General features: G+C 44.9%; 1 protein-coding gene across 4 annotated transcripts; it reads right to left on the bottom strand.

Annotated features, from left to right (window-relative positions):
* Window positions 1–3,133: 3,133 nt before the first annotated feature.
* Window positions 3,134–23,812, bottom strand: LRRC8A (leucine rich repeat containing 8 VRAC subunit A). Of its 4 annotated transcripts, none has more exons than XM_039720221.1 (4): window positions 23,792–23,812; window positions 22,212–22,337; window positions 11,448–13,611; window positions 3,134–8,591 (listed from the first exon to the last, which is right to left on the bottom strand). In XM_039720221.1, exons 3-4 carry the CDS (start codon window positions 13,602–13,604, stop codon window positions 8,316–8,318), a joined length of 2,433 nt encoding a protein of 810 aa, XP_039576155.1. In that variant the 5' UTR covers window positions 13,605–13,611; window positions 22,212–22,337; window positions 23,792–23,812; the 3' UTR covers window positions 3,134–8,315. The 4 variants fall into 4 exon arrangements, with proteins under 4 accessions (XP_039576155.1, XP_039576152.1, XP_039576153.1 ...); XM_039720218.1 differs by lacking the exon at window positions 23,792–23,812 and adding an exon at window positions 23,670–23,782; XM_039720219.1 differs by lacking the exon at window positions 23,792–23,812 and adding an exon at window positions 23,709–23,779.
* Between the last annotated feature and the right edge of the window lie 1,044 nt (window positions 23,813–24,856).

Here is a 24,856-nt window from a genome sequence, read left to right as displayed (position 1 = left end):
AAGTGGGTCTGAAAGGCAGAGGGAGGAACAGTTGCCAGCCCAGCGGTGGCGCTCCCAGCCAACACATCCCTCCCATCGGGAATCCCTGGGGAAGGTTTTCCTCCAGGAGAAAATGTGTTTGGCTCCTACAGGAAACACCGAAAACACCCTTGAGCAGCACTTCACAAAAATAACACCGCGGGGGCGTGTTCTTGCATCACTCACCCAGCCAAAGGAAAACCCAGCAAAAGGAAGGGATGCAAAATGCTCACAGGAAAGTGTTTACATCCTAGCAACTGAAAATCCATTTAAAGAGAGGTTGTTTGAAAAAAATTAAGTTTTCTATTCTATAAGGGAATTATGAATTATGGATAAAATCACTCCACACCTTACTAAAACTTTTTTTTTTTTTTTTTTTGTAAAGGGGAAATTGGGGAAACCAGAGAGCAAAATGCAGAAAGTGGGTCTGAAAGGCAGAGGGAGGAACAGTTGCCAGCCCAGCGGTGGCGCTCCCAGCCAACACATCCCTCCCATCGGGAATCCCTGGGGAAGGTTTTCCTCCAGGAGAAAATGTGTTTGGCTCCTACAGGAAACACCGAAAACACCCTTGAGCAGCACTTCACAAAAATAACACCGCGGGGGCGTGTTCTTGCATCACTCACCCAGCCAAAGGAAAACCCAGCGAAAGGAAGGGATGCAAAATGCTCACAGGAAAGTATTTACATCCTAGCAATTGAAAATCCATTTAAAGAGAGGTTGTTTGAAAAAAATTAAGTTTTCTATTCTGTAAGGGAATTGTGGATAAAATCACTCCACACCTTACTACAACTTCTTTTTTTTTTATAATAAAGAGGAAACTAGAGGTTTAACTTTTTTTCAGGCTTCTCCCGGTACACAGGAGGATATGAATTCAGTAGTTTAAAAAGCTAAATTCTGCCAGAGACGTTAATCACTGGACTACAAACCTGGAAGGGAACAAAAAAAAAAAGAAAAAAAAAATCAGTCTCCAATGCTACAAAGCTCAAAAAAAAAAAATTTTTTTTTTTTTTTTTTTAGTAAAGAGGAAATTAGGGGTTTAACTTTTTTCAGACTTCTCCCGGTACACAGGAGGATATGAATTCAGTAGTTTAAAAAGCTAAATTCTGCCAGAGACTTTAATTACTGAACTACAAACCTGGAGGGTGAACAAAAAAAAAATCAGTCCCCAATGCTACAAAGCTCAATAAAAAAAGAGGAAGGAGGGACTACTGGAACATTAACACTCTTTTAAGGAAGATGCATGTCCAGTAATCACTGGACTACAAACCTGGAAGGGAACAAAAAAAAAAAGAAAAAAAAAATCAGTCTCCAATGCTACAAAGCTCAAAAAAAAAGGAAGGAGGGACTACTGGAATATTAACACTCACCAACTGATGGAGTGGAAAAATTTTTAAGGAAGATGCATGTCCAATGGGGAAAAAAACCAGCTGCAGGTTGTTGCCTGATTGTGTGACCCACCTCACCCCTCCCCAGGAGGCAGCAATCCTGGAGAAACATTCCTGGAAAACACTCCCACGCCACTCCTTAGTCCCTCTCCGTCACTGTCGTGTCACGTCCTTCTCATTCCCACACACGGTGGTTTTTACCAGCAATTTATCACGTCACCTTCTCCACTCCCACCTTACACACACACACATGATGACTCCAGAGGCTGTTTTGGTTCGTGCCACAGCAGCAAACCACAGTTTTCCTGTTCCATGGAATGTTTTGAGCAATATAAACAGCAGATCACAGCAAGCAATGCAGCAGCTGCCAGGAGATAAAACCCATCCTGGTTCCAGCTTTCCATGTCTGTCCTCAGGAGTCCTCCCATTCTTTGCCACTCCAGCCATGCCCCTATTTTGAGGCTCTGAAAGACCTTTTGAGCAAGAGGAAAATCACTCTGGCCACACAATGCCCAAAAAGAGTCAAAGAGAAGGATGCCACCATTGTAAAGCCTTCTCTCCCCATAAGCTTACACAGAAAGGGTGACAGTACTTAGACAAAACTGGGAAATGGCTCCTTTTCCTTCCCTTCCTCCCCCTCCAAGGGCTCTTTTTGCAGACTCAACATTTTCTCCTGCCAGCTCTGCAAGAAAACTTCTGGCAAGCTCCATTGGAGGCTGCCAAAGCCCAGCCCACGTCTGTAGGAAAGGTGCAGATCAAGTGTTTGAAATGCCTTTTGAACTGGCACAATTATCCCAATAAGGGCTCCCACTGAAGCCATTTGGAGCCAAGCCAGCTCCAGCAGTCAGCACTCAGAGCAAAGTGCTGCTGTGGAGCTGCCAGGGTTATCAAGGAAGAAAATTTTCCACTGGGCCACTTCACCTCTCCTGAAGTCTTTGATCAGCAACAAGTGAGAGAGTGAATAACAAGGAGCAAAGGAAACAGGATTTCCTCAGCTCCTCAAAGACCAGGTAAGTCCTCCAAAAGGTAAACCAGCCAAAAGGAGCTGAGGTGCAGGTGAGCCTTAGATGACAAGGGACATTTTGTCCTCTCCTTTCTTGGTTCAGTCTTGCATTTCATTAAAACTCATCAATAAGCAGCATTACAAACTCCCACTCAGCTGTTTCAAAGCCTGCTTACATCCTCTGTCTGAAGTGGGGCCAATGTCACTGTGGTCAAGTAGTCACAGACAAAGGAAGTGAGGGAAGGCAAAACTCAAGAGAAACACCTTTCTACACAATAAAAGAGCTGCACAGAAACTCAAATTTTCTTTGCAAGTCACCGGCTGATTCTCTGTAGCACTTCATGAAATGGGAAAGATTATCTGCCAGCACTTCCAGTTAAGGAGCCCATGGGGAAGGCAGGTACTGAAATAATTTACCAGTATGAAGACAATTCCTATGGCAACAGCCATAAATTCAGCAACAGAAACTGTTTTGGACACTTGTAAAGTGATAGTGAAACCTGTGACACAGCCCCAGCTTGTCACAGAGCAGCACCTCTGTCTCTATACATCTACTTAATTCATAGAGGATTGTCACAATCCACTAGGACTTTTGTAATGAGTAAAAGAACCCAATAATCCTACACAATAGCTGGAATTATTAACATCTGTCTTTTGAAAAGTGACATCATGGAAGGCTGAATGCCTTCATAGACAGGAAACACCAAAGAACACAGAAAGAAAATGCAAATGGAAATCAAAACTTTTATTCTGGTGAAGTGTCCAGTTGTACAAGTCTTTCAGAGCAAACAAGGGCAGCCTTCAGTGCTCACGGGGAAGGTGCTGTTGCTCAGCTGCCCCAACAATCCCACGTACAAAGTGAATGTCATGATTCTGAAATGCTACACCAAGCTGCAGGTCCCAGATGCCAAACCACAGCCCTGCTTGTGCATTTACACAATGGGAGTGAACCATGTTTAAGCCATGAGTAGTGACTTATGGAAATGGACACATTTGTCAGCTGTAAAGATGACTCAGGCTCAGTAGCCCCCTTCTCATTAAGCCTCCTCCAGAAAAACTCTTCCATTGTCAAATAAAATTCCTTTAAAGGAAATGGAGGAAGGGATGGAAAATTCCAGGAATCCTAAATTAAGCCTTTGTGTGAACTCACATGAAATTGACCTTTGCCACTGGGGTCCAGCAATTCTAGTGCTGCTACTTTTGAAACTGGATTTTGGATATGAGATTTCTGGAGGATTTCAGACTCCCAAAGCAGTTTAATATTAACCCATTGCCACAGCTGGAGGGAGAAGGGTCTGAATCAAACTTTAATAATCCTGCCCCACTCCAGTTGTGCTTTGTAGACTGTTAGAATGAGGTAGGACAGAAAACTCATTCAATTTTGGCACATGCTTGGGAAAAGTACATTATCCACTGTGGCCAAACAGTAGGGTTAAAATGGAAGAAAAACTTTAAAAGTGAAGTTTAAGCAATATTTTTTCCTAGTCAGCCTTATCCCCACAGCCTTACCTTAGGTGACCTCCAGAGCAGGTGACTCTGCTTACAGTATGACAGTATTGTCTGGCAGTGAGAAATCACCCCAGAAGTTAGGAAATCCCTCCATGGTTAAAAGAAAAAGAATCCAAGGGATGAGTTGGCTTCAGAAAGGCACTGCTACAAATACACTCCAGGGAGCAAGTGCCTCTGGGGAGATGCTGCATTAACAGATCTACAGAGCAGGCACAACTACTGATGAGGGGGGGAAAAGTTACTCCTCCCCTGAAGGAGGACTGAAAAAACATTTAAAAATCCAAGGAACTCCAACCATGCGAGTTCCATTCTAAAGCAGGAAAAGAGGTAAGGAAAGGAAACAATGTCACAGCCTAGGAATCAATAAAATTTGAAACTTTTTTCCAGGCAACTCATCCTCTGTAAAGGATGTGTGTTATTGTTCTCAAAATTCCTGGAATCAATTGTTTAAGAGGGAAAAAAAAATAAAAAGAAGAGGACTTCATGTGGTTCAGCAACACAAAGCCACTTAATACTACTTACAGTAATGAACACCAAGAACTTTAATTAAAATGGAGTGAACTAAATGGAGTGTATAAATGGTAATAAGAAAAAAATTAAAAATGAGGTAGGCTATTAAAAAGAAGTGACAATTAATATGAAAGAACAGCACATCATGAAAGATATCTGTAACAGCTACTTAACCACTCAGACTGACAGAGTAAAATACTTCCAGCTGCTAAATTAACTGGGGATCAAATAACAAAATCAAAGTAATCTGAAAAGCAGATCAACTTCAGCTAACATTCCAGTGCATAGTGTCAGGGTACAGCACAATTTTACACATTTAATAGGTTTTGTATTCCTTGCCTTTCAGCTGGTTCAAAATAATTGCAATTTATCACTCTTTGGGGTATTTGGCAGGAAAGGTAAAGTGCATGTCACTAACCTTCAATCCTAACATGGGATGAGCATCCTTGTGATCTCCAAGAACTCGTTCAGCTCAGAAGTGCTATTAAGGACACAGGTGGGTTTAATTCAAGTTGCTGTATGCTTCAGCAGCTAATAAATAATCTGGTTTGCTTCTGTTTTGAACAGCTTGTCAGGAGAACAAGACACTGACCAGGGCAGTGACTGTCTTCTTAAACTGAATGCTTTTTGTGAATGCACCAATCTGTGTCAGAAATAAACCCCCTAAGCTTCAGTCTGATGGAAACTTAAAGGAAAATACACAATATTCATGGATTGAATACTTCCAAGTGAGGATGGATTGTTGATGTAAGGACATCCCTCACAGAATGAGCAATCCAGAAAAATTTGGGAAGTACTTGCTCTGCTGCGGGTTGAGTGTTGCAGCAGTCCTCAGTCATAAGCGTGTTCAGGACTCGTGGTCTAGATCCTATTCTTGGAAGTTTTAAAGCTTTTTCCATCTCATCATACAAGACTGATACTCTGGAATCAAAAGGGAGACCAAGCAGCACATGTCAGAAGTAAATAATGCATATTGCTGCCTTTCAGAGTGACAATGTATTTGTGGCACCTGCATTTCCAGTACAAAATGTTATCAGACTGCTCAGCCCCATTCTGGCACGCAGGGAGCTCTCAAGCCCCAGCAGCCTTTACCAAAAGAGTTAAGCTTGGACTATTGCAAAAGCAGCACAAAGCTGGCATTTTCATGCAAGATCAATTACCAGCTTGTCTTACACTTGCTTTGCACACCTCAGGCCCAGGGCAGCCTCTACTGAGGAAGCAGCAGGAGCACAGCACTGTGACTTGGTCAGGAGCTGGAGGCAGTCCCTCCTTTCTGGCACAACAGCCTGTTCTTCACCCATCCTGCTGGGATACAGAGCTGTTCAGGAGGCCTGCACACTTCTAGAAGCACTGCAGCATACTTTCAGGAGTTGCTTATAGAAACTAACCCAGCTGTGCAAAGTTTAGGTTGTATAACTAAAACCACACCTGGAATCAAGAGTCAAAGCACTCATCTCCAATCTAGACATCCTGGAGACATCTCACTGCTCCTGTGAGCCAGGTGAAACTCCCAGGAGGTGCTCTGCCCTTTCAGCCCTTCCTGGTCTCAAACACATGAGTAATAAAACAGTCACCCAGTGGCCTTGAATAGCAGAGTCCACATCTCCATTCAGTGGCCATTATTCTCCACTGCTATCTTTTAGCACAGACTAAGGAACAAAATCATCCATCCAAACAGTCCCCACATCCACCACAGGGAACTGACTGGAAAACAGCATTTCTGCAGCTAAGCCTGAAACCATTCCTGCTTTACTCAGGCAACAAAGCCCACCTAACAATTTCTGTCCTTTCTGTGATCCAAAATGCTCGGGCAAATACAAATACAATCCAATCAGCATCAGTCCTTCCCCATCCTTTCAGCTGTGGCCCCAGCTCTAACACAATTTCAAGACACTAACCCTATTAGAAGCCAGAAAAGCTTTTACAGTACCTTGCCTCCCAGATGGAGATTTAATTATATTATCCCCTGGACTGTTTAGACGTTTTATAATGAATGGACTAAGGGAAGCAAGATTTACATTTTTCTTAAAAGCAGTTTTATAAACAGATCTCCTGATTTTAATGTAGCTTTATTTAAGCATCTGAACATCAATAAATCCAGAGTCCAGTTAACATTGTTCATGGTTTCAGCATATTTAGTATATATATATTTCATATCTTACATCTGATGAAGAGAGCCACACTGGGCCTTACTGCCCCAACATCCACGGGATCACCACAAGCCAGGTGATAAGCCAGGGCACTTGCTGGCAGATTGTCAGGAATCACTGGAGCTGGATGTAGTTTCCCCTTTGTACACATAGGAGGCCTCCAAACTTCTCATGCCCCAGCTTGCAGCACTGCACCTTGGAGCTGACCTGTTGGTCTGATGCAGAATATTACAAGCAGGACCTGTAGGTCCAGGCACCTCCTCTTCCTTCTGATGGAAAAATGAAGACCTTTGTGTCCCAGAGGCATCTTAACCACCCCACCTTAAGGACATGATAATCAGTAACTGTTACACATTATCTACCTCTGCCAGCCCAGAAGGTTGAGGGGTTTTTTGACAAATACCACCAAACAGGTCAGACTTGTTTCAGTAAAGGCTGCTCTGTTTCAGGAAGTCAGAAGAGCTCGGTCCACAGAGGATTCTCATTCTCCTCCTTAACACTGAGGGAATGAAAAGGGAAGGAACAAACAAGAGGACAAGATTTCTTTTCCAGCACCAGGTTCAATCAGCATCAGCCTCTTATTTAGGTCAAGAGGTGTAACAGGAACTGACAGCTGTTAAAGTGAGGGCAACAACACAAGAGAACAATCAAGCAGCTCTCCAGACTGCATCCATGAAAAATACTGGCAGAGCACTGAACAACTTAATTTAGGGAGAAGGCAGAATGGGGGACAAGAGGTGCAGAGGAAACCCAAATTTCCTCTCCAACCCCATGAGAGCCCCTGACACACTGGCCAGTTGTACAATTCTACTTGATATGCAACAAAACATCAGCAATTAAAAAGTAACTTGGAACTAAAAGCCAGAAGCAACTCAATGCTTCTGAGAGAGTAGATTAGACAGTCCAACTGCTTTTTATCCAGACCTCCCACCTGCACTATAACCATCCACTTCAGAACAGGTTAAAGCTCTGGAACTGTGTCAGTTAGTGCCTCCAGGACATCAGCTGGAGAAGGATGCTGTGATCTACTCACCTGAACAAGTGACTTGAAACCATTACAGTAGTGCAATCTTAAAGGTTTGATTCCTTCTCCAGGGGCAGAGGAGAAGGTGGGGAGCGTGCAAAGGGGAAAGAAAATTAGTAAAAAAAAAAATTCTGCCTTCAAGCAGCTGCGAGATGTTTATCTCCCAAATCCTAATGCCAGCATCTAGATAAAATCAGCTGTCTGTGTCCTATCCCACCCCAGTCTGGGGGCTCACTGACTGAATCTGGGGAGCAGTATCAGCTGTCGCAGACATGGAGGTTCAAGAGGTTTCTTTGTCTCTTGATCTTTGCTTGCAGGACACTGAACTCCCTCAGTCCCTGACACATGTAAGCCCTATTAGGAGCAATGCAGCAATCCCCACATTCATTTTCTCCTCCATTCAAAGGTCATTTCTTCTCACCAGCACCATCCATCTCACCCCAATTCCTGTCCAGAAGAACAGCAACACCTCTAATTCCCCCTGGGCCCTGCTCAGAGGCCATTAATCTGTCTTGATCCTCATCCTGATCCCAAGCCTCCCCCATCCTGCATCTGAGGCAAGAAGCTGACTCATTCAGAGTCATGTTTGTCAAGTACTCCTTGGCCAGTCTGATAGTGATTGGAGTGGAGAAAGGGGAGCATCTGGGTGAAAGGGGACTGAAATGGCCTTTTGCTTCCTTCTAGTTGATCAGAGGCTTTCCCCTTTTCTCAGGGGTTCACGCTTGCTCTTTGTCTGCCCTCCACAGGCGCTCTTTGACTTCCAGGGGCAGGGTGTTGAACAGGTCCTCCTCCACCACGAGCCCACTGCGTTTCAGCAGCGGGCACTCTCCCAGCTCCACGGGCAAGCACTCCAGGCGGTTCCCGCGCAGCTCTATCTGCGACAGGTTGGTCAGCTCTCCCACCCGGGAGGGCAGGGACTGCAGCACGTTGTTTCCCAGGTTCAAGGTTCTCAGCTTCCTGCACTGGAACAGCTCTGGTGGGAGACTCTCAATCTGAAAAAAAGAAATCAATCACAGGAAAGTCACCAACAGACACAGACACACCTTCACAGGTGACCACAAGCCAACACGAAGCTCCAAGGTTTACAGAGTCAGTGTTTTCAATCATCCACTGCTCCCTTGAGTGAGCTCCTGCTTTCTGAGCTTCCTGCTTTGGGTGCTCCCAGCACTCTGATTGTATGGATTCCTCTTTTAGACACTGCACTAAGTATAGGAGATCACCAATGGTGGTGGCTAAAGCAGATCTTGTCCCCAAGACCAGGATCAGAGGACCAGAAACCTGTTCATAGCTGGCCTATACTGCCACATGCTTTCATCTGTATTGGCTTCTTTCCATCCCAAATCCTTTATTCTCTCATTGGATCTTAGGTCCTTTGCTTTAAGACATCATTCTACAGTTGGCATTCCACTGAACAAAGACTGGATCAGCACTTCTAGTTGGGCTGTAAGGTGACAGATTACATGGTACAACCTCCTGGCCCTGAGAACTGGGAATCTTCTTCCATCATTTCTGTAGGGCTGGGAAATGTTGCAAAGACTTTCTAAGCTCCAAGTCCCAGGGGCTTTTTACAGTGCCAAAAATACAACAACAACAAAGTCACCAGTTGTTAGCTTTCCCAGCACCACCTTCAGGTAACCATGAATCACTATTTTAGTAAGGCTTATTTCTAGCAAATCCTTGTAACAGTGCAGTATTCCCAAAGAATTTCTTTCTATGGCTAAGGTTTAGCAAACACTAGGCTAGAAATTAAATGCAGCGGCTCAGGATCCTCCCCTTAATACAAAGTCTCAGCTTGGAGGCTATAATTTGCCTTTAAAAGCAAAAATTATTTTTCTAAACTCAAATTATGTAGTGTATCATTTCTGCTAAATTAGCCTGTAATCCATTCTGAATGAGGAGGAATCTAAGAAAAAGCCAAGATGAAACCAGACCAATTAGAGACATTTCAATACAGTCATTGTTACTGGTACTGGAGTGTTTTGCAAACAGCAACATATGATCACAGACTCTTGAAAATAATAGTTATTTGAGGGACAAGTATTGGTTTAGGAAGGAAGCAATGTGTTAGAACAGCCTGCTTTCCAGAACAGGACAGTAGTGCCAACCAACTCCAGAAGTCTCTATTTACTAAGACTGCTGAGCTAGGAGAGGAGATCTGAGATAATTTCTGGCCTTGGGAAGTGCCAGTCTACCAGTCCTTGTGCTTCTTGCTGTCACCATTTACTGGGAGTAATCAGGCTGTCAGTACTTCTGGCTTGCCCAGGTATCCAGTACAGGTTGGCTGCTCCATGGGGTCCTCACCACCTTTTGTTTCTGAACCCCCTGGAGCAAAGGCTGCTCCAGCTTTCCTGTTACATGGTTTTTTTTCCCAGAGAGAAATGGGATGGTGCCACACTGTGCTGCAGGAAATGGAGCTGCCTCTAACTCCACTCATCCCAGAAATGCTCCACCCCAAAACTGCAGAGGATACACTGCAGATTAACCCTTGGGAAGCTGTGCTAGGAAGGCTGCCAGAAGGCAAATGGTGCAGAATTATGAGAGTTCTGAACAGTAACATACCACAAAGTTTACCAGAGCTTCAGCCACCCACACAAACAGATGCATAACCCTCCAGTGCCAGGAAACCCATGAGCAGATGTTCAGCTGCAATTGCTGAATGACTGCTCCTTGTCTGCCCCTACTCTGCAGAGGCACAAGCTTCCAGACACTAACCTCAAAGTATGGCTGGAGTTTCAGGAACCCTGTCTAATACTGAAATACACTATCAATTAAATATTTGATGTGAGAGCACTTCTGTGAAAAGCCAAACTACACTCAAGCTGTTCTGTGTCTATCACAAGCAATCTGGCAGTGTTCAGCCAGGAAGATCTTGCCAATAGTAGGAAGGACCTTGATGTATAACAGTGAAAACCAGCTCCAGGACAATTCTGCTTGGTCCCAGAAGAAACCAGAAGCACCTAATTATCTCTCTGCATTTTGTACTTATGTTAGAGGCTCTTTTGACTTAAAGTGATAATAAACTCAAAAGAAGAAGTCTCCCAGGAATTTGCAGACAGAATGAATCAAAGCTTCAGCTTTGTCAGACATGGTAAATGAAGTCTTAAAGAAACAAAAAACTAGACATGGGTATAGTTTGCTTTAAGCAAATAAACACCGTCTAACACAAGCCAAGAAACATCTTATGGTAATCAGGCAGCAGAGCACACTTGGTCATCCTCTCTTATCTGCCCTGCACTTCAACTGAAACAAAACCCACACATTTACAAGACCAAACTATGGAGTAGTCCCTGCAAATGCAAAGTACTTTAAGGAAAGCTGTCAGCCAGACATGCATTCCCTACATGGCTGCTCCCACGGTGTATGTACATGTCTGAAGTAGACAGGTTTAAGCACATAGATTAAGACTACAGTTTCTCAGATCTCCATTTTAAGCCGGCTGCTCCCACGGTGTATGTACATGTCTGAAGTAGACAGGTTTAAGCACATAGTTTTAGATTAAGACTACAGTTTCTCAGATATCCATTTTAAGCTCAAACTCAGTGTCAAACTAGAGACTACATGCTTCCAACTGCAGAGAAACAACCTACTTGCAGGGTTGCTAAACAGCCTCCAATAGGCACTTAGAAGCAGTCTCACTGTTAAGAGAGGAAATGCAACAGGACAAGGACTCTTGGAAGACAGGCTTGCCCTGCAGCTATCTGCAGTGCTTGGCCTCAGATAAACCCCTCAGAGAGCTACAAACCGGTGCCAGTTGTATCTACAGCCCATTGTAGCATGTTTAATCACACAGATAACAGAAGTGCCAGCACTATTTCCTCACACAGCAACTCAGCTCTTTGCTCACTTACCCTGTTGGCCGTCACAGCCAGATTCTGCAGGTTTTGAAGAAGTCCAACATCTGGTGGTATGAAAGTTAAGTTGTTGTGGCTGAGATCCAAGTACCGAAGTTTTCGGCAATAGAAGAGCTGGGTGGGGATCTTTTCTATCTTGTTACGGTTCAGGTAAAGGCGTTCTAAGTTGGTCAGGTTGCCTATCTGCATGGGGATGTAGGCAATGTGGTTGTACCACAACTTAAGGCAAGTGAGACGATGTAAGTGCTGGAAGCTGATGATTTCCTCAATAGTCTTTAGGTTGTTGTCCTTCAGGTCTATTTCCTGCAGATTGTGGAGGCTAAAGATAGAGTGAGGAATGCGTTCCAAGTCACACCGGATCAGCTCGAGCTCTGTCAGGTTGACCATCTTCTTAAGGCTGTTGAGGACAATGAGCTTGGTGCCCTCATTGTTGATGGAAAGCTTCTGAAGATGGACACCAACATCTGTCACCACCTGCGGCAGTTTGGTGAGGTTACTCTTCATCCTCAACACCTTCAGCCTCTTCAGCTCCCTCAGTCCATCTATCACGATGTACCGGTTGTTTTCAGCGCTCAAATTCCCTGTCAGGTGAAGCTCCTCTAGTGTCTTCAGGCTATAAATCCAAAGAGGAATCTCCTTAATGTCTGTGAACTTGATGTGGAGAGATTTCAAATTCTCCCTCAAGAAGGCAAGGGCTGGGGCCTCAATTTTGGCAGCTGTGTGGTAGAGCCACAGTTCCTTAAGGCTGGTGAGCTGAGCAATGCTGGGGGGAATAGTGACATCAGGGATAAGCTCCAGCTTCAAGACCTCCAACTCAATGAGGTCAAAGACTGTGTCAGGAATACCACTCAACATGAAAAGATGCAATTCCAGCTTATCCTGAGAGTTTTTGGTGATCCTCTGGCGTAGTTTCTCCAAAGTCCACTCATTGTTGAGGTTCAGCTGCCGCAATTTGTTCTCACTCACCTCTGACAGAAAGACAGCAAAGCGCTTGGAGTAGAGGGGGTCGTACTGATCGATCAGATGGAGCATGAAGGCAAAGTCATTTTTCACATCAGGAATGTCGCTGTAACTGCTCTCCTCCCGGATGGACTCAAAGGAGTATTTCTTGAGCGACCGCCTCAACATCCACCACAGTGTGTACATGCAGATCAAGCCATAGAAAATCACCAGACTGATGTAGAAAGAAGCCAAGATTTTGAAGAGAGTGGCCAAAGGATGAGCACAGCGGTACATCCTGTAGCCAGTCAAGCTCTCAATGTCCACTTTGCAGTCTACATCAAATGTTATGTTGTTGACATAGTACACAGTATAGCAAATTATCAGAATGAACTTGATTACTTTGATTATGGTCTGTCTCATGTACAGGCGATAAACTATGTCTCCCTCTTCCACATGAGTACGGAACTTTTTCACTTTTTCAAAGAGTGCTTTGGCTTGCTCACCTTCCTTTTTGTCCAAGACACCAGTCTCAGACCTGTCCACAATCCCTTGCTCAATTCGAGACTTCGTTCTCTGCAGCATGGGAACAGTGGCTTCCACATCCTCACTGACTGTGGAGGATTTCTTGTCCATGGAGCCATTCATTTTTCCAAATGCTGGTTTGGTATCACTCTCTTCCACCACCGTCTCAGACAATGCTCTCGTTGTCCATGGAGAGTCAAAACACTTAAGCAAAATAGACACAAAATGCTCCAGCTTGGAGCTGGTCCTTGGGAACTTGAACCAGAAGTTGCTACAAGCCAGAAAGATGAGGGTATGTAGCAGCACTAGATAAGGAAAATACTTGGCAAACCAGTGAAGACGGTTCTCGTAACACACCGCATCCACGTAGTTGTACTGGTGCCGGTCCAGATCGTATCGGATCCCGGTAGGCCCCGAATCAGCAGAGGCAACAAGACTAGTGTTGTAGTAGGTACGCTCCGGGGCTGCCACTGTCCATCCCCTGACAGAGTCATTGCACGAGTCTTTGGTAACCCATTTACAGGGCAAACAAATCATTTTGTCCTGGGTGACCTGGAGCGTCCCTCCGAACACGGCGATCATCAGCATCACTATGGAAATGTAGTCGGTGAAGACGTCCCACCACGGCTTCAGGATGCGATAGGCCGGCTGAGTATCAGCGAAGTAGCGCAGCTCGGTGACTGGAATCATGATTCACCTGGAAGCAAACCAGAAACAGCTTTAAGGGTTTTGTTCTGCTCTTCAAGAGGGCATGAGGAAACACATGTTAAGTGCTGGCATAGCAAAACTGGGATTAGCCAAGATGCAATTTCAAGTAACTGTGAGACAAATGAATGAGGCTGCCTGTGAGTCATTTGCTACAGCCCAGACATGAAGTTTGTTCAGCCTTCCCTGACAGACAAATTGTCACAAAACCTCAGAACTGTACTTATTGTTAGCAGTCTGTGGGGTAAGACACTCAAAGAAAGCTCACAGGACAGACTTAACTCCCTTGACCAGACCAGCACTTGGAAATTTACTGTTTTATCTAGGGATTTAATTTCAGGGATGAAGGAATTTGCCAGCACTGTTAGAAGTAATAAAATCTACACACAGAGCACATTTATCATTGGTTTGTTACTGCTTCTACATAAACTTCTGCAGATGTCTGGTTCTCAGATTGCAGGGGCGAGGAAAAAGATCTACATACAATACAGTTATGTTTCCTGTAACCACTTCATTGATGCAACTCATAATGACATTCATAAAGCAAGCTGGAAATGAGAAAAAACATTGCTCAATATCATAACTTTTCCAAGTAAGTAATTTTGGCTTCCTTCCTTTGAGTTAATTCTCCAAGGAAAGATTAGCTACTTGTCTTCTGATAAATTCAGTACTGAAATGCTGTAGCAGCTGGGTTTTTGCCTTACTTCAGAAACAGAGGAAGGGGGAAACATACTTCGAAGAATTTGCTTCTCTAACCAACCTAGAGTTCATCTCAGCAGGGATTTAAGTGTCACAAAGGAAACCAAAAGGTTCTGGGAAGCATAGGCCTGATGGCAGTGCTTATTCTATCCTTCAGACCTGCAGATGAAACTTTGAGCAAGCTCTTCAACAAGCCACAGAAAGCCCCAAAGCCTGACTGATCCAGGGATAATGGAGCCCAGAAAATTCCCCTACTTGACAGGCAACACAGAAGAACATGGAGTCACTGCAATTCATTCTAATGACAGTGAAAAAGCAGTAGTACCACTGCATCCTTCTAGCACAGTTCAGGAGCAAGAGAAGCACTAGTCTTCCAGTCATTTTGAAACACACACAATTCAAGTATAAAGAAGGAAACAAAAATTCAAGCATGCTACCACAAGCCCTAAGATTTCATTTGTACAGATGGTCCAACAAGTCCTGGAGGGCGAAAAGCTCAATATCACTGGCTGGGACAAAGTCTTCTGTGACAAGTGGGTGTGCCCACACCACCTGCTTTGGCAGAATTCAAGTTTTTATTTCAAATTAACTTCCACCACAGAACTGCAAATAAAGCCATTCCTAACATGAACTCAAAAAGCACCACATTCCCTAGAGACACTAAATACAGAACTCCATTCTTTGGTTTGCTGTTTACAACAATAAGTGGTCAAATGACAGCTTTGGCTCAGTGCTGCTTGGGAAGGTTTCAAGCAACTACAGGTGACAGATTGATATCAGTCCATCACAAAAGCCACGCTGGGGAAATGCCACTTTCTTTTTGTGGGTAATTTTGAGAAGAAAAAGTGGTATTACCTGTTCTACAAATTCAGTAAAACAAGGAATGACAAATCTATTAATGATCAACCAGACAAGTCACAAACAAGGGATGAAAACAGTGATCTAGAGCACTGTCAGAGGAAAAAAATGTAAAAAATGTCCTGTAAGACTGCAGAACCCCTGAGAAGTGGTTGACACACTCTCCAGAAGGAACTGCACTAAACAGGGCAGGAGAACATCAACAGGGGAGGGAGCAGGCAAAGCTGAACCTCTTCTGGACAACACCTGAGCAGCCAGAGAAGAATGACAAGGTGTTGAAAGCCTCCCTCCCAGCCCTGTGCCTACCTTGCTGCAAGCCCTAGGCAAGGCACTTCAGCTTCCTCCTTGGAATACATCTGCGTCAGGGAGAGGAGAGCCCATGTGCCAGATACTCACAGACAGCTTTTCCTAAATGTCCTACAGAAATAATAATTGCAGGACAAAGCAGGGTACAGAAGCTCTCTCTACACACCACATCTGAAATGAATCCAGCAGTTAAACAGCTACTCATGGAGTAGAAGGAGTAGGTTCTTTTATATCAAGGGGGGCAAATATGTTTATCTCTTTCCTCTTGCCTTGATACCATTTGTCCTCAAAGGTCCTTCCTGCTTCCTGCCTCTTGGTAGAGAAACTTGTAGGAAGTATCAGACCCTCCATAGTGGGATTATGAAACTGGGATGATCTCTTTTCAGGAACTGGGGTCTCATGACCTTTGTAAACATGTGTTGTAGTGCTGGGTTTACTCATTTTGTTCAATCCAGAAAATGCCTAATTCTTTCTCACAATGAACGAACCTTTTACTCACTTTGAGTTGTATCTCAAGATATGTAGGAAGGAAACCAAAAATAAATTAGTACAACTGGCTCCCTAGTTCTGCTTACCAGTCACATGGGATAGGAAACCCCCCTTTACACTGCACACTTACAAGACAAGTAAAAAAAATCATGAGCATCCCTTGAAACCTATTACAGTTCTTCAGTGTCAGCAATTAACAGGGTGGAGCAGGAAATCTCCTGCCTTCCAGGAACAATGACAGGGGCACTAGGGGAAGAAAAGAACATTGACAGCAAATTACCACTTCTGGGAGCAGTGGAGACCCCATTCAAGTCCCAAAGAGGAACAATAAAACTAGGGGCCACCTTTGCAGGAGCTGGAATTTGCTGTCTTATCTAACCTTATCCCCAGTATCTGCAATGAAAGGGAAAAGTACCCAGCAAAAACTTGAAAAAGTAGCTGGGGAAAGTCACACCCCTCCTCACCAGATTCCCTGTGCACGCAATTCAATTCTATCTCCTGATGGTTCTACATCAGGAGATGTACCTTGTCATCAAATGCCATCTTTATCTTGTAAACTCCATCCTGTAATAATTTTAGAACACAATTCTTGATGCAACATTCTCCATGCTGGATCAGAGCAGTTTTGCTGCTGGGGTGGATGACAACAGCAGAGTAAAAGTGAAATTCTCAGGGCTCATCTCTATCACTTGATTCTCCAATGCACAGAAGTATTCTTCCCACAGGGACTGGGATTTCCATCACTCTACAGGGAGAAAACACACACGTAGCTGGAACACCAACTCTCCCAACATGGGCAGTAGAACAGAGGGATTTACATGGAGGGTATTATTCTGGTATAGGACTGGGAACAATCCTTGCATGAAGAGAGCTGGCCAGAAATAAAGTTACCTCCCTTGTGACCAAGAGCAAACCAAGATCCCCAGGACCACTACACCGGAGATTTCAAGCTTTTGCATTTTTAAGAGTTAGATTCCAAGACACTCTGTCAGCAGTAAAATATCCACTGTGAAGAAGCTTTTATTTGCCAAGTCACTTCTAGGACATAGCCTCACCAAGGGCTGAGCACAGAACACCTGAACTGAGTGACTGAGTTTATGGACAGCAACAGCTACAAAAAAGGGAGTTCAGTGTCAGAGCAGTGTTGGTTAAGAAGGGTCCAAGCTCCTTCATGTATACTGCAAATTGCAGAGCCTTCCAGCTGGAGCTCAGCAACAGGCAAATTTGCAGTGTAGTTACCTCTGCCACAGGAAGTCATCAATACTGAGATGCTGAAAGAGTGCTTAAGTTTATGAACAAGTTGACTTCACTAAACTTGCATAAGCTGATACATCAAAACTTCTCTGTCCAAACTCCTGTCAACTTACCAGACACATCTACCACACAGTCCCTGAGCAGTCCCCCAACCCCTGCCCCCTCAGAAATGACTTCACATTGGAGGGTTTCAGCTACATCAAGCAACACTACTTTGAGCTTCTCTATATCCAATAAAGAACTACCTCAGGTTAGTTTAGAGCAGCAACATCTGAGATTGTAAAACATCTGTATGCTAAAGCCCCACTGTCATACAACAGGATCAATACAGCCAAGATAAATATGCTCCTGAAATATTTACACATTCCATGTTTGGCTACTACATACCCCTTCAAGGCCTGCAAATTCACCTGGATCCAGATTTGCATCCCACCAGAGACCATCCCTGCCTCAGCCTGCTGGGCACAATCCTACAGCCTCCCCACTAATGCTGAACAGGCTGTCCTAAGGGAAGGACCAGCAGTTCCAGACTTACATAACCAGCCTGCCCAACCTACCCAGCCTTCAGCCAACCATAAGCATCACCAAGCACTAATCCTATGTTTTACCAAACACACCTGGAGGAGAAAGATAATCACTCACGTTGGAATAACAGGGACATTCTGAACAAACCACACCTACACAGTAAAACCAGTCAGAAACAAGATTAAATGCATCTAGCTGACAGACATCTTAAAAGCAGCAAGTACCTTCTCAAAGGCTGACAGAGCTGAGAGCATGAATGCTCCCCACAAACCACAGGTATTAACAGAGTAACTATTCAGTAACTATTCTCTGATTTTGACAACTGCTCTATCCAAAACTATTTCATTTCAAAAACTGAAGACTGACCTATTGTCAACAGACACCTAGCTGAACAGTTCTTCAAATTCCTGCCTGCAGCTGCTGGCCAGCACAACCAGCTCAGGACACAGTGAACAGAAACAACATCACTGTTCTGTTTCATTGGCCAGTTTGTCAGCTTGACTCATCATTGCTGAATACTTTATCCAGCCTCCTCTTTCCTGTTGGCCACTCTGTTACTAACAGAGCTATTGGCCAGAAAACACTTATACGCACAACCTCAAGACACATACATGAATACACAAATCCCCCTGATTTGAAGAAAATCCTCACATTTAGTCTCACAAAACAGTTCAGGGTTAGTAGACGTGGATGAATTTTTATGTCGAATCCTGCAACCCTTTAGTTTCATCTACACACATTTTTAATTACCAGTTGATTTCATTTTAAGATTGTGGACTGCAAAGCACAAGTCAAACCCTGCTGACAATTTCTCACCTCTCAGAAGCCCAGAGAAAGAGGGAGTTGTTCAGGTGCTGACAGCATCAGAGGTGGATAGAGGAAATAAAAACTTTGATGCTTTCAAGACTACAGCCCTGATTATTAACGAGCTACAACACGTTACTGTAAGTTTTCAACAGAGCAGAGCTTCCCTCCTCAGCAAGCTGCCACCTGAAATCCTAAAGAAGGGCATGACACAGAGCTCTTTGTTCAAAAATCAGGAAATGCAGGAGCTTACTGGGCAGAAATGGGACTGGGAATTTATGTTTCTCCTCCCCCATGTTTATTAGGCCCAGAATTAAGAGGGGGGAAAAAAGAGAGGCTGAAAACAGAGCTGCTTTCAGGCACCCATCAGAAAACCTTCCAAGCTCTAGAACAGCCACATGATCAGCTGGAAAACCCCAAGACATGAGATGGAACAACTGAAGTTGTTTTGTCCTTTGCTGCTTAGAACAAACCAGCAGTGAAGCCACATGCCAAAGCCCTAAATAACCATTATTCCTGTATCAGGCCCCTTCTGCTTTAAAAAGATAAACCCCTCCTGTGGGACAAAACATCTTCTGAGGCAGAGAAATGAACAGGGTCACTAGATGATCTTTAAGGTCCTTTCCAACCCAAACCACACTATGATTCTATGTCAAGTTAAAAGGGTAATTTATCATTTTGACAGGGAGACTGGTGGAACAGCAGCTGCCAGAACTCACACTCCTCTCTCAGTGGAACAGGCAGTGAACCCAACACTGAATGCAGGGTAAGGTGGTTTTCACAACGTTCAGCCCCACCCAAGCCACATGACACAGCAGGACGAAGTGAATGCACTGCATCACATTGTCTCCATTGAAGATCATTAAAAAGAATAATCCACCTACAATAGGGATAGTATTTTATCATCTTTACACCTACCCATTAATTGACTCTGTCAGATGCAAGACTCAGTCTTAAGCCTAGTGCAACAGCTCCTGTTTACCATCACACAACCACACGTGTCCTGACAAGTACAGGGAAGAACAGCTGCACCACCAGAACAATCCATGCTAGACTTAGCTTGGCCTGCCACATTTTCTGCCTCCTGACAGTGTTTTGCCCCAGCTGCACAGAACTGAGCACAATCTGTAGTTACCAGCATCACTGACACTTGGGGCAGGGACTGTGTGCTGGTGTTGTAAATTTAAGTCCATCAGATGACTTGCAACACTGATGTAAACCAGAGAAAAATGGCTGTGTCAGCTTATAAATTATGAATGTACATGGCCACAGGCTTCCTATCCAAAATTAATTTTCTCTTTGCCGTAACAAAAATGCTTCAAGGACAGGGCATCGAACCTGTCTTGGAAAAGTACGGCTGGCTTCCTCCAAGAGGACACAATGAAGCAGTTCCTTGTACTGCCTGATACAAGTGATTGAATTAATTCTGCTAGTAACTACTCAAGAAAACCAGACCAGCTCCAAGCACCTCACCAGATGCAGGAGGGGACTCTTCAGCACTTAACTCCAGCACTGAGAGCTGGAGGAACCAGCTGCTCTCAGTTCTCTGTGGGAAGGGCAGACAGAGCAGAGCTTTGGCATAACTAACAACAGATAAGAAGTCAACACTAAATTCCAAGTGAATACAAGCAAGGATAACTTAATTCATTGATGACAGTCTGTCACAACACGCACAAATCCATGGGTGTTACCACAGCTATTTTCAAGCTCCAAGAGATGAGCCAGTCAGGATGAAAAACGACACAGACAACAGCAATGCAAGCCAATTAAGACATCAAGTATCAACACACTAATATTTTGTCCCAGTCTGAACAAAGAGGAGCAAGTACCTCTTCATATATTCCCTATAGGGCTTGCCCTCAGAACGGCCAGCTCCAAAACTGTGACTTCCAGTCAGAACATTTTCTGACTGTATCAGTTAATAAAAAACAGACCACCTCACCCTGCATCACCAAGGTCTGATAAACCACAACTCCAAAGGAGAAGCTGTTAACCAGTCCAGCACACATCTTTACTGTGCACAGAAGTAGGCTGAAGCTACAGGAGCAGCAGTCACTAGAGGAGCTTTGTGAATTGCCAGGTAATTTTATAGCAGATGTTAACAATGTTTAGTACACAAGGTGAGGGGAGGGCGGCACTGTTACTTCAGCAAGGGGGTCAGGACCTTTTAGATTCAAAAGCAGTTTCACAGCAGTGGGAAGGGCAGATATAAATCAGCTATAGGAACTGGATTTCAAGTTGCAATACAAGAGGCATGCACCACATCAGCTGTTTAAGAAAAAAGCTGCTTGGAAGCATTCACTATACACTCTCCAAAGCAACTGCTGAATGCCTGTTCAGTATTAGTGAGCATATCCTAAACTGAGGCTGGGTTTGAAAACACTTGTAAAAATGCATAAAGGTAGACTCACCACACTGCAGCTGAAGACTGAATTTTAACCATTACCAAAAGAACAGCTGTGCACACCTCTCCTCACTTTAATGAGCCCCACACAGAAATCCTAATAAACCCTTCACCAGCACCACTCACCAAATACTGCCCCTCTATTTTCTGAGACACAAGTTAAGCTCAGTTAAACACAAATAGGCTTGCTTCTAAAGTACTCTACTGAACAAAAACCTTCTTTAGTATTTGGAAAAAGCACACGAAGGTTTCTAAAAAGCCTGCTCTAATCACACAGCAATAATTTGATACATGTGACCTCCAATTTTTTTTTTTTTAAATAACACAAGGGACCCTCAAACCACAGACTATCTTTCTTCACTGCCTGCAGCAGTTACTATAATGTAACCAGCTTCAGAAAGTCATCACTAGAGGCTTCAGGCACTCCCATCTCAAGCATGGCAACATTAGCTTTTAACACATGGCTTCTGGCATGCTTTAAGGAAATATTTATGCATGTTGTCTTTGACCTACAAGAATTAAAAGAGTTTTCAAATACCATGAGAAAGTTAAAAAAAGAAAAGGGTCAGTGAACTGCCAGAACACTAGACAAGCCTTAGGGGTTCTTCTATTCTGGAATCAAAACACTGCACATCCCTGGTAAGAATACAGCCAAGCTGGACAGAATTTCCCATCCTGAAAACGGGCACAGAACTCTGCAATCCCTTTAATCATTGTCCCAGTGCAGAACCAGGGAAGCTGGGAGATTCCTGCAAGTGGTTTCTGCCATTGCCCAACTGCCACCCACACAGGTGACAGGTGAGTGCCTGGGAAAAGCTGCCTGGAGACGCCTGTACAGAGGACAAACATCAACCCACGGGAAATGGAAGGGCACCCACCAAACCAAGAGCTCTTCCTCCTTCTCAGCTGCATTCCCTTCAGGCAGCAGTCACTAGAACATTTACTGGGCAGCCTCTGTATTTACTGTTAAGTGCAGTAACAAGTCAGAGTTTATGTAGCCAGGATTTAGTTTTATGGTGACAATATACTGTTATATTTTACTTTTACAAGGCCCAGTTCCTTCGTCATCTCCAAGCTGGCTAAGGCTTCCAGAATTTAAATAACACTACCACAAATACCACCACTCTCCCCACCAACCACCTTGCCTCAATATCAACTATCTCATGCACTGTGCTTTGCATCTGTGTTTAAGCAGGATGCTGGGTTTTGGTTTTTTTTGGCTTGACCACTCAGAGCTGGCCCAGAGCCCTCACCTTGCAGCAGGGTTCTGCTATCTGCACGTCAGTTCTCTGTGCTGGAAGTGGCTGATATTCCTACTTGCTGGATCCTGAGTGAGTGCTGAAGCGCTGCACTCCCCACAAGCCATGGGAACAGTTTCCCTGAAATGAAACACAGATTATCAGCAAAAAAGAGGGGATCAATTTCACAGAGGGACATGTAAAAACTCGGCAAACAGTATCTAAGAAGTCACAAACAACTCAAAGGGTCACTGGGAGCCAGAAAGAGACATGCTGATACCTAGAAACATGGCAAGAACACTAGGAGCCAAGTTAAAATCAACAGGAAGGAATTCCCAGCATATGTTATTCTAACAGAGGTTACCAAAAAGCAGGTGTTGCAAACCCAGCCAAAAAGAGATGCTGAGTACTAATATCACAACTAAACCTACACAAGTAGATGCAGAATAACAAAATAACAAATCATTGTGTGACAGGGAAAGAGATGACCTTACTGCCTAATTTCTAGTCTGAAAAGCCTGATCCACTTTAAATGTTACTATCAGGGTATCACAAAACATAGATCACTCTCCTAACCACTCCAAATTCAAGCAACTGCCCCTTTGATCGTGACATGGATCTTCTTGAAGTGGAAGCAGTTTAGCAGCATCAACAAAAATTACAACAGGGCTGCAGTTTTTTTCCTTGCTTCCTGCATGTCAGCACAGGGCATGGGAAAACAGGCAAGGGAGCAGATCCTTAGAGGGATCTCTCGAGCATCCAGCCTCCCAGCCATGCAGGAGAGGACTGCGGAACATCGGAGAGCACCGTGTCAACAACAGGGAGAAATGAGAAAGAACAGACATCAGTGGGAGAAAGTCCAACCCCATAATGTTGAAGATGTGCGAGGGCTCATTCCTCTTGATCGCAAAGTTATCATTCGGGCTGACAGATTTTGAAGCAAGACCCTGGAAACCAAAGCTATGGCATTTTAGCCGTACCACAGTGCCGCAAAGGCAGCAGCAGGAGGGGAGGACTCTCTGACCTTCCCCCCGCTCCAGGCAACGGGTACCAGCCTCAACCCAGCACACCTCGGCACCAGCCCCCGCCGCTCCACCGCGGCTTTCCGGACACAGAAACAAACATCCTCCGGGAGATATAAATAAATCCCACCGCGCTTCCGTGCGCAGGTAACGAACGGCGGCGTCCTCCCCTCGCCGGGGGACACTGCGCACAGCCCGGCCCCGCCTCGCCCCACAGACCGGGCGAGGAGCCCCGCGCCCCGGCCGGTGGGAGAGCAGGGGCGGCGGGACACGGAGGCACCGAATCGCTGCCCAATTACTCAGCAAATCCTTCCTGCCCGCCGCTTCCGAGCCCCCTCAGCCGCGCCCCTCCCGACCCGGCGTCCCACCCCATCCCCGCGGGGACATCACCCCACACGGGGACACGTCCCCACAGCCCGCCCGCGGCGTGAGGGGAGCGCGGCACACCCACCTGCCCGCCGCGGCCGTGCCGGGAACCCACCGCACCCACCTGCCCGCGGCGCCCACCCTCCCGAACGCCGCTCCGGCGCCTTTTGTCCGCCCTGCCCGCAGCGGCCCCACCCCGGATCTGACCTCACCCGGCCGGCGCTGCCACCATCGCCCCGTCCCGCCGCCATCTTAGGGGCGGGCACGGCGACACGGGCGCGGCGCCATCTTTGTGCAGGGCGCGCTCCACAGGGGAGTGGGCGGGAACGGGGGGGGAGTGAGGGCGGCGGCGCCATCTTGGAAGCGGGCAGCGCTCAAAATGGCGGCAGCCTTAAAGAAGCCGAGCGCGTCCAGGCGCTGAGACGTTTGTGGTGCCTGAAAAAAGTGATTCACTGGTAGTTATTTTTTACTTGTCTGACGCAATGGAGGACACTGTGAAGCATAATTTCTTTTAAAATTCATAAAGGAGTGTTCAAAGGCATTAGTTGTAATTTTATTAGTGTACAGCAGGCGTTTCTGAGAGGTTAAGTGCAGCCAATTTTAACTTTTCTACACCAGTGATGTCTGTAACAATAAAGTAAGTGCATCTCTGGCTTTCTAGGAATATTATAAGTCTTAGCAACTTCCTGTAGCCACAGGCACAAGATCTATACCAAAGAACCAGGGATCCCAGTGCCATGACATAGGGCTGTAGACTCTTATCAGCCCAGTGCAATAGCTTTTTTCGTTTTTGGTTTTGTTTTTTTTTAAATCAACGCTAATTCAGAATCGATCCTTTATGTCCCATTGCATTTGTTAAATAAAAATTACCTGAAGAAAAAGAAGGTTGTAACTTTCCTTGAGTTTCACAGTAAAAAGTACAACTTGAGATGTGTCCTTTACATCACTGACCTCATGCAGAAATTTTCTGCTGAATTTCAAGAGGGCATGAAGGTGAAGTTTCATTATATTGATGGACCAATATAATGTCTAAATCCTGACAGAGAAGGTGGGGGCTTGTGTCCATCCCTTTTTGTCCCTACTCCTCCCTGCCCATATCTCTTTTTCCTTGCCCCCATATCCACCCTGAGCCAGTTCAACTCATGGACCTGACAGAAAATTGCCCACTTTTCTGCAAAATAGGCTTTTTGCTAATATATCTAAATAAAAAAGCTCAATTCAGGGGCAAGCAACAACGAGGGAAGGCAGAAGGCTGGTGGAGGACAGGGCAAA

The sequence above is a fragment of the Passer montanus genome, unplaced genomic scaffold (assembly GCF_014805655.1).
Source record: "Passer montanus isolate IOZ18808 unplaced genomic scaffold, ASM1480565v1 scaffold43, whole genome shotgun sequence".
Taxonomy (NCBI): Eukaryota; Metazoa; Chordata; class Aves; order Passeriformes; family Passeridae; genus Passer; species Passer montanus.
This window is presented reverse-complemented; position numbering and strand designations above follow the sequence as displayed.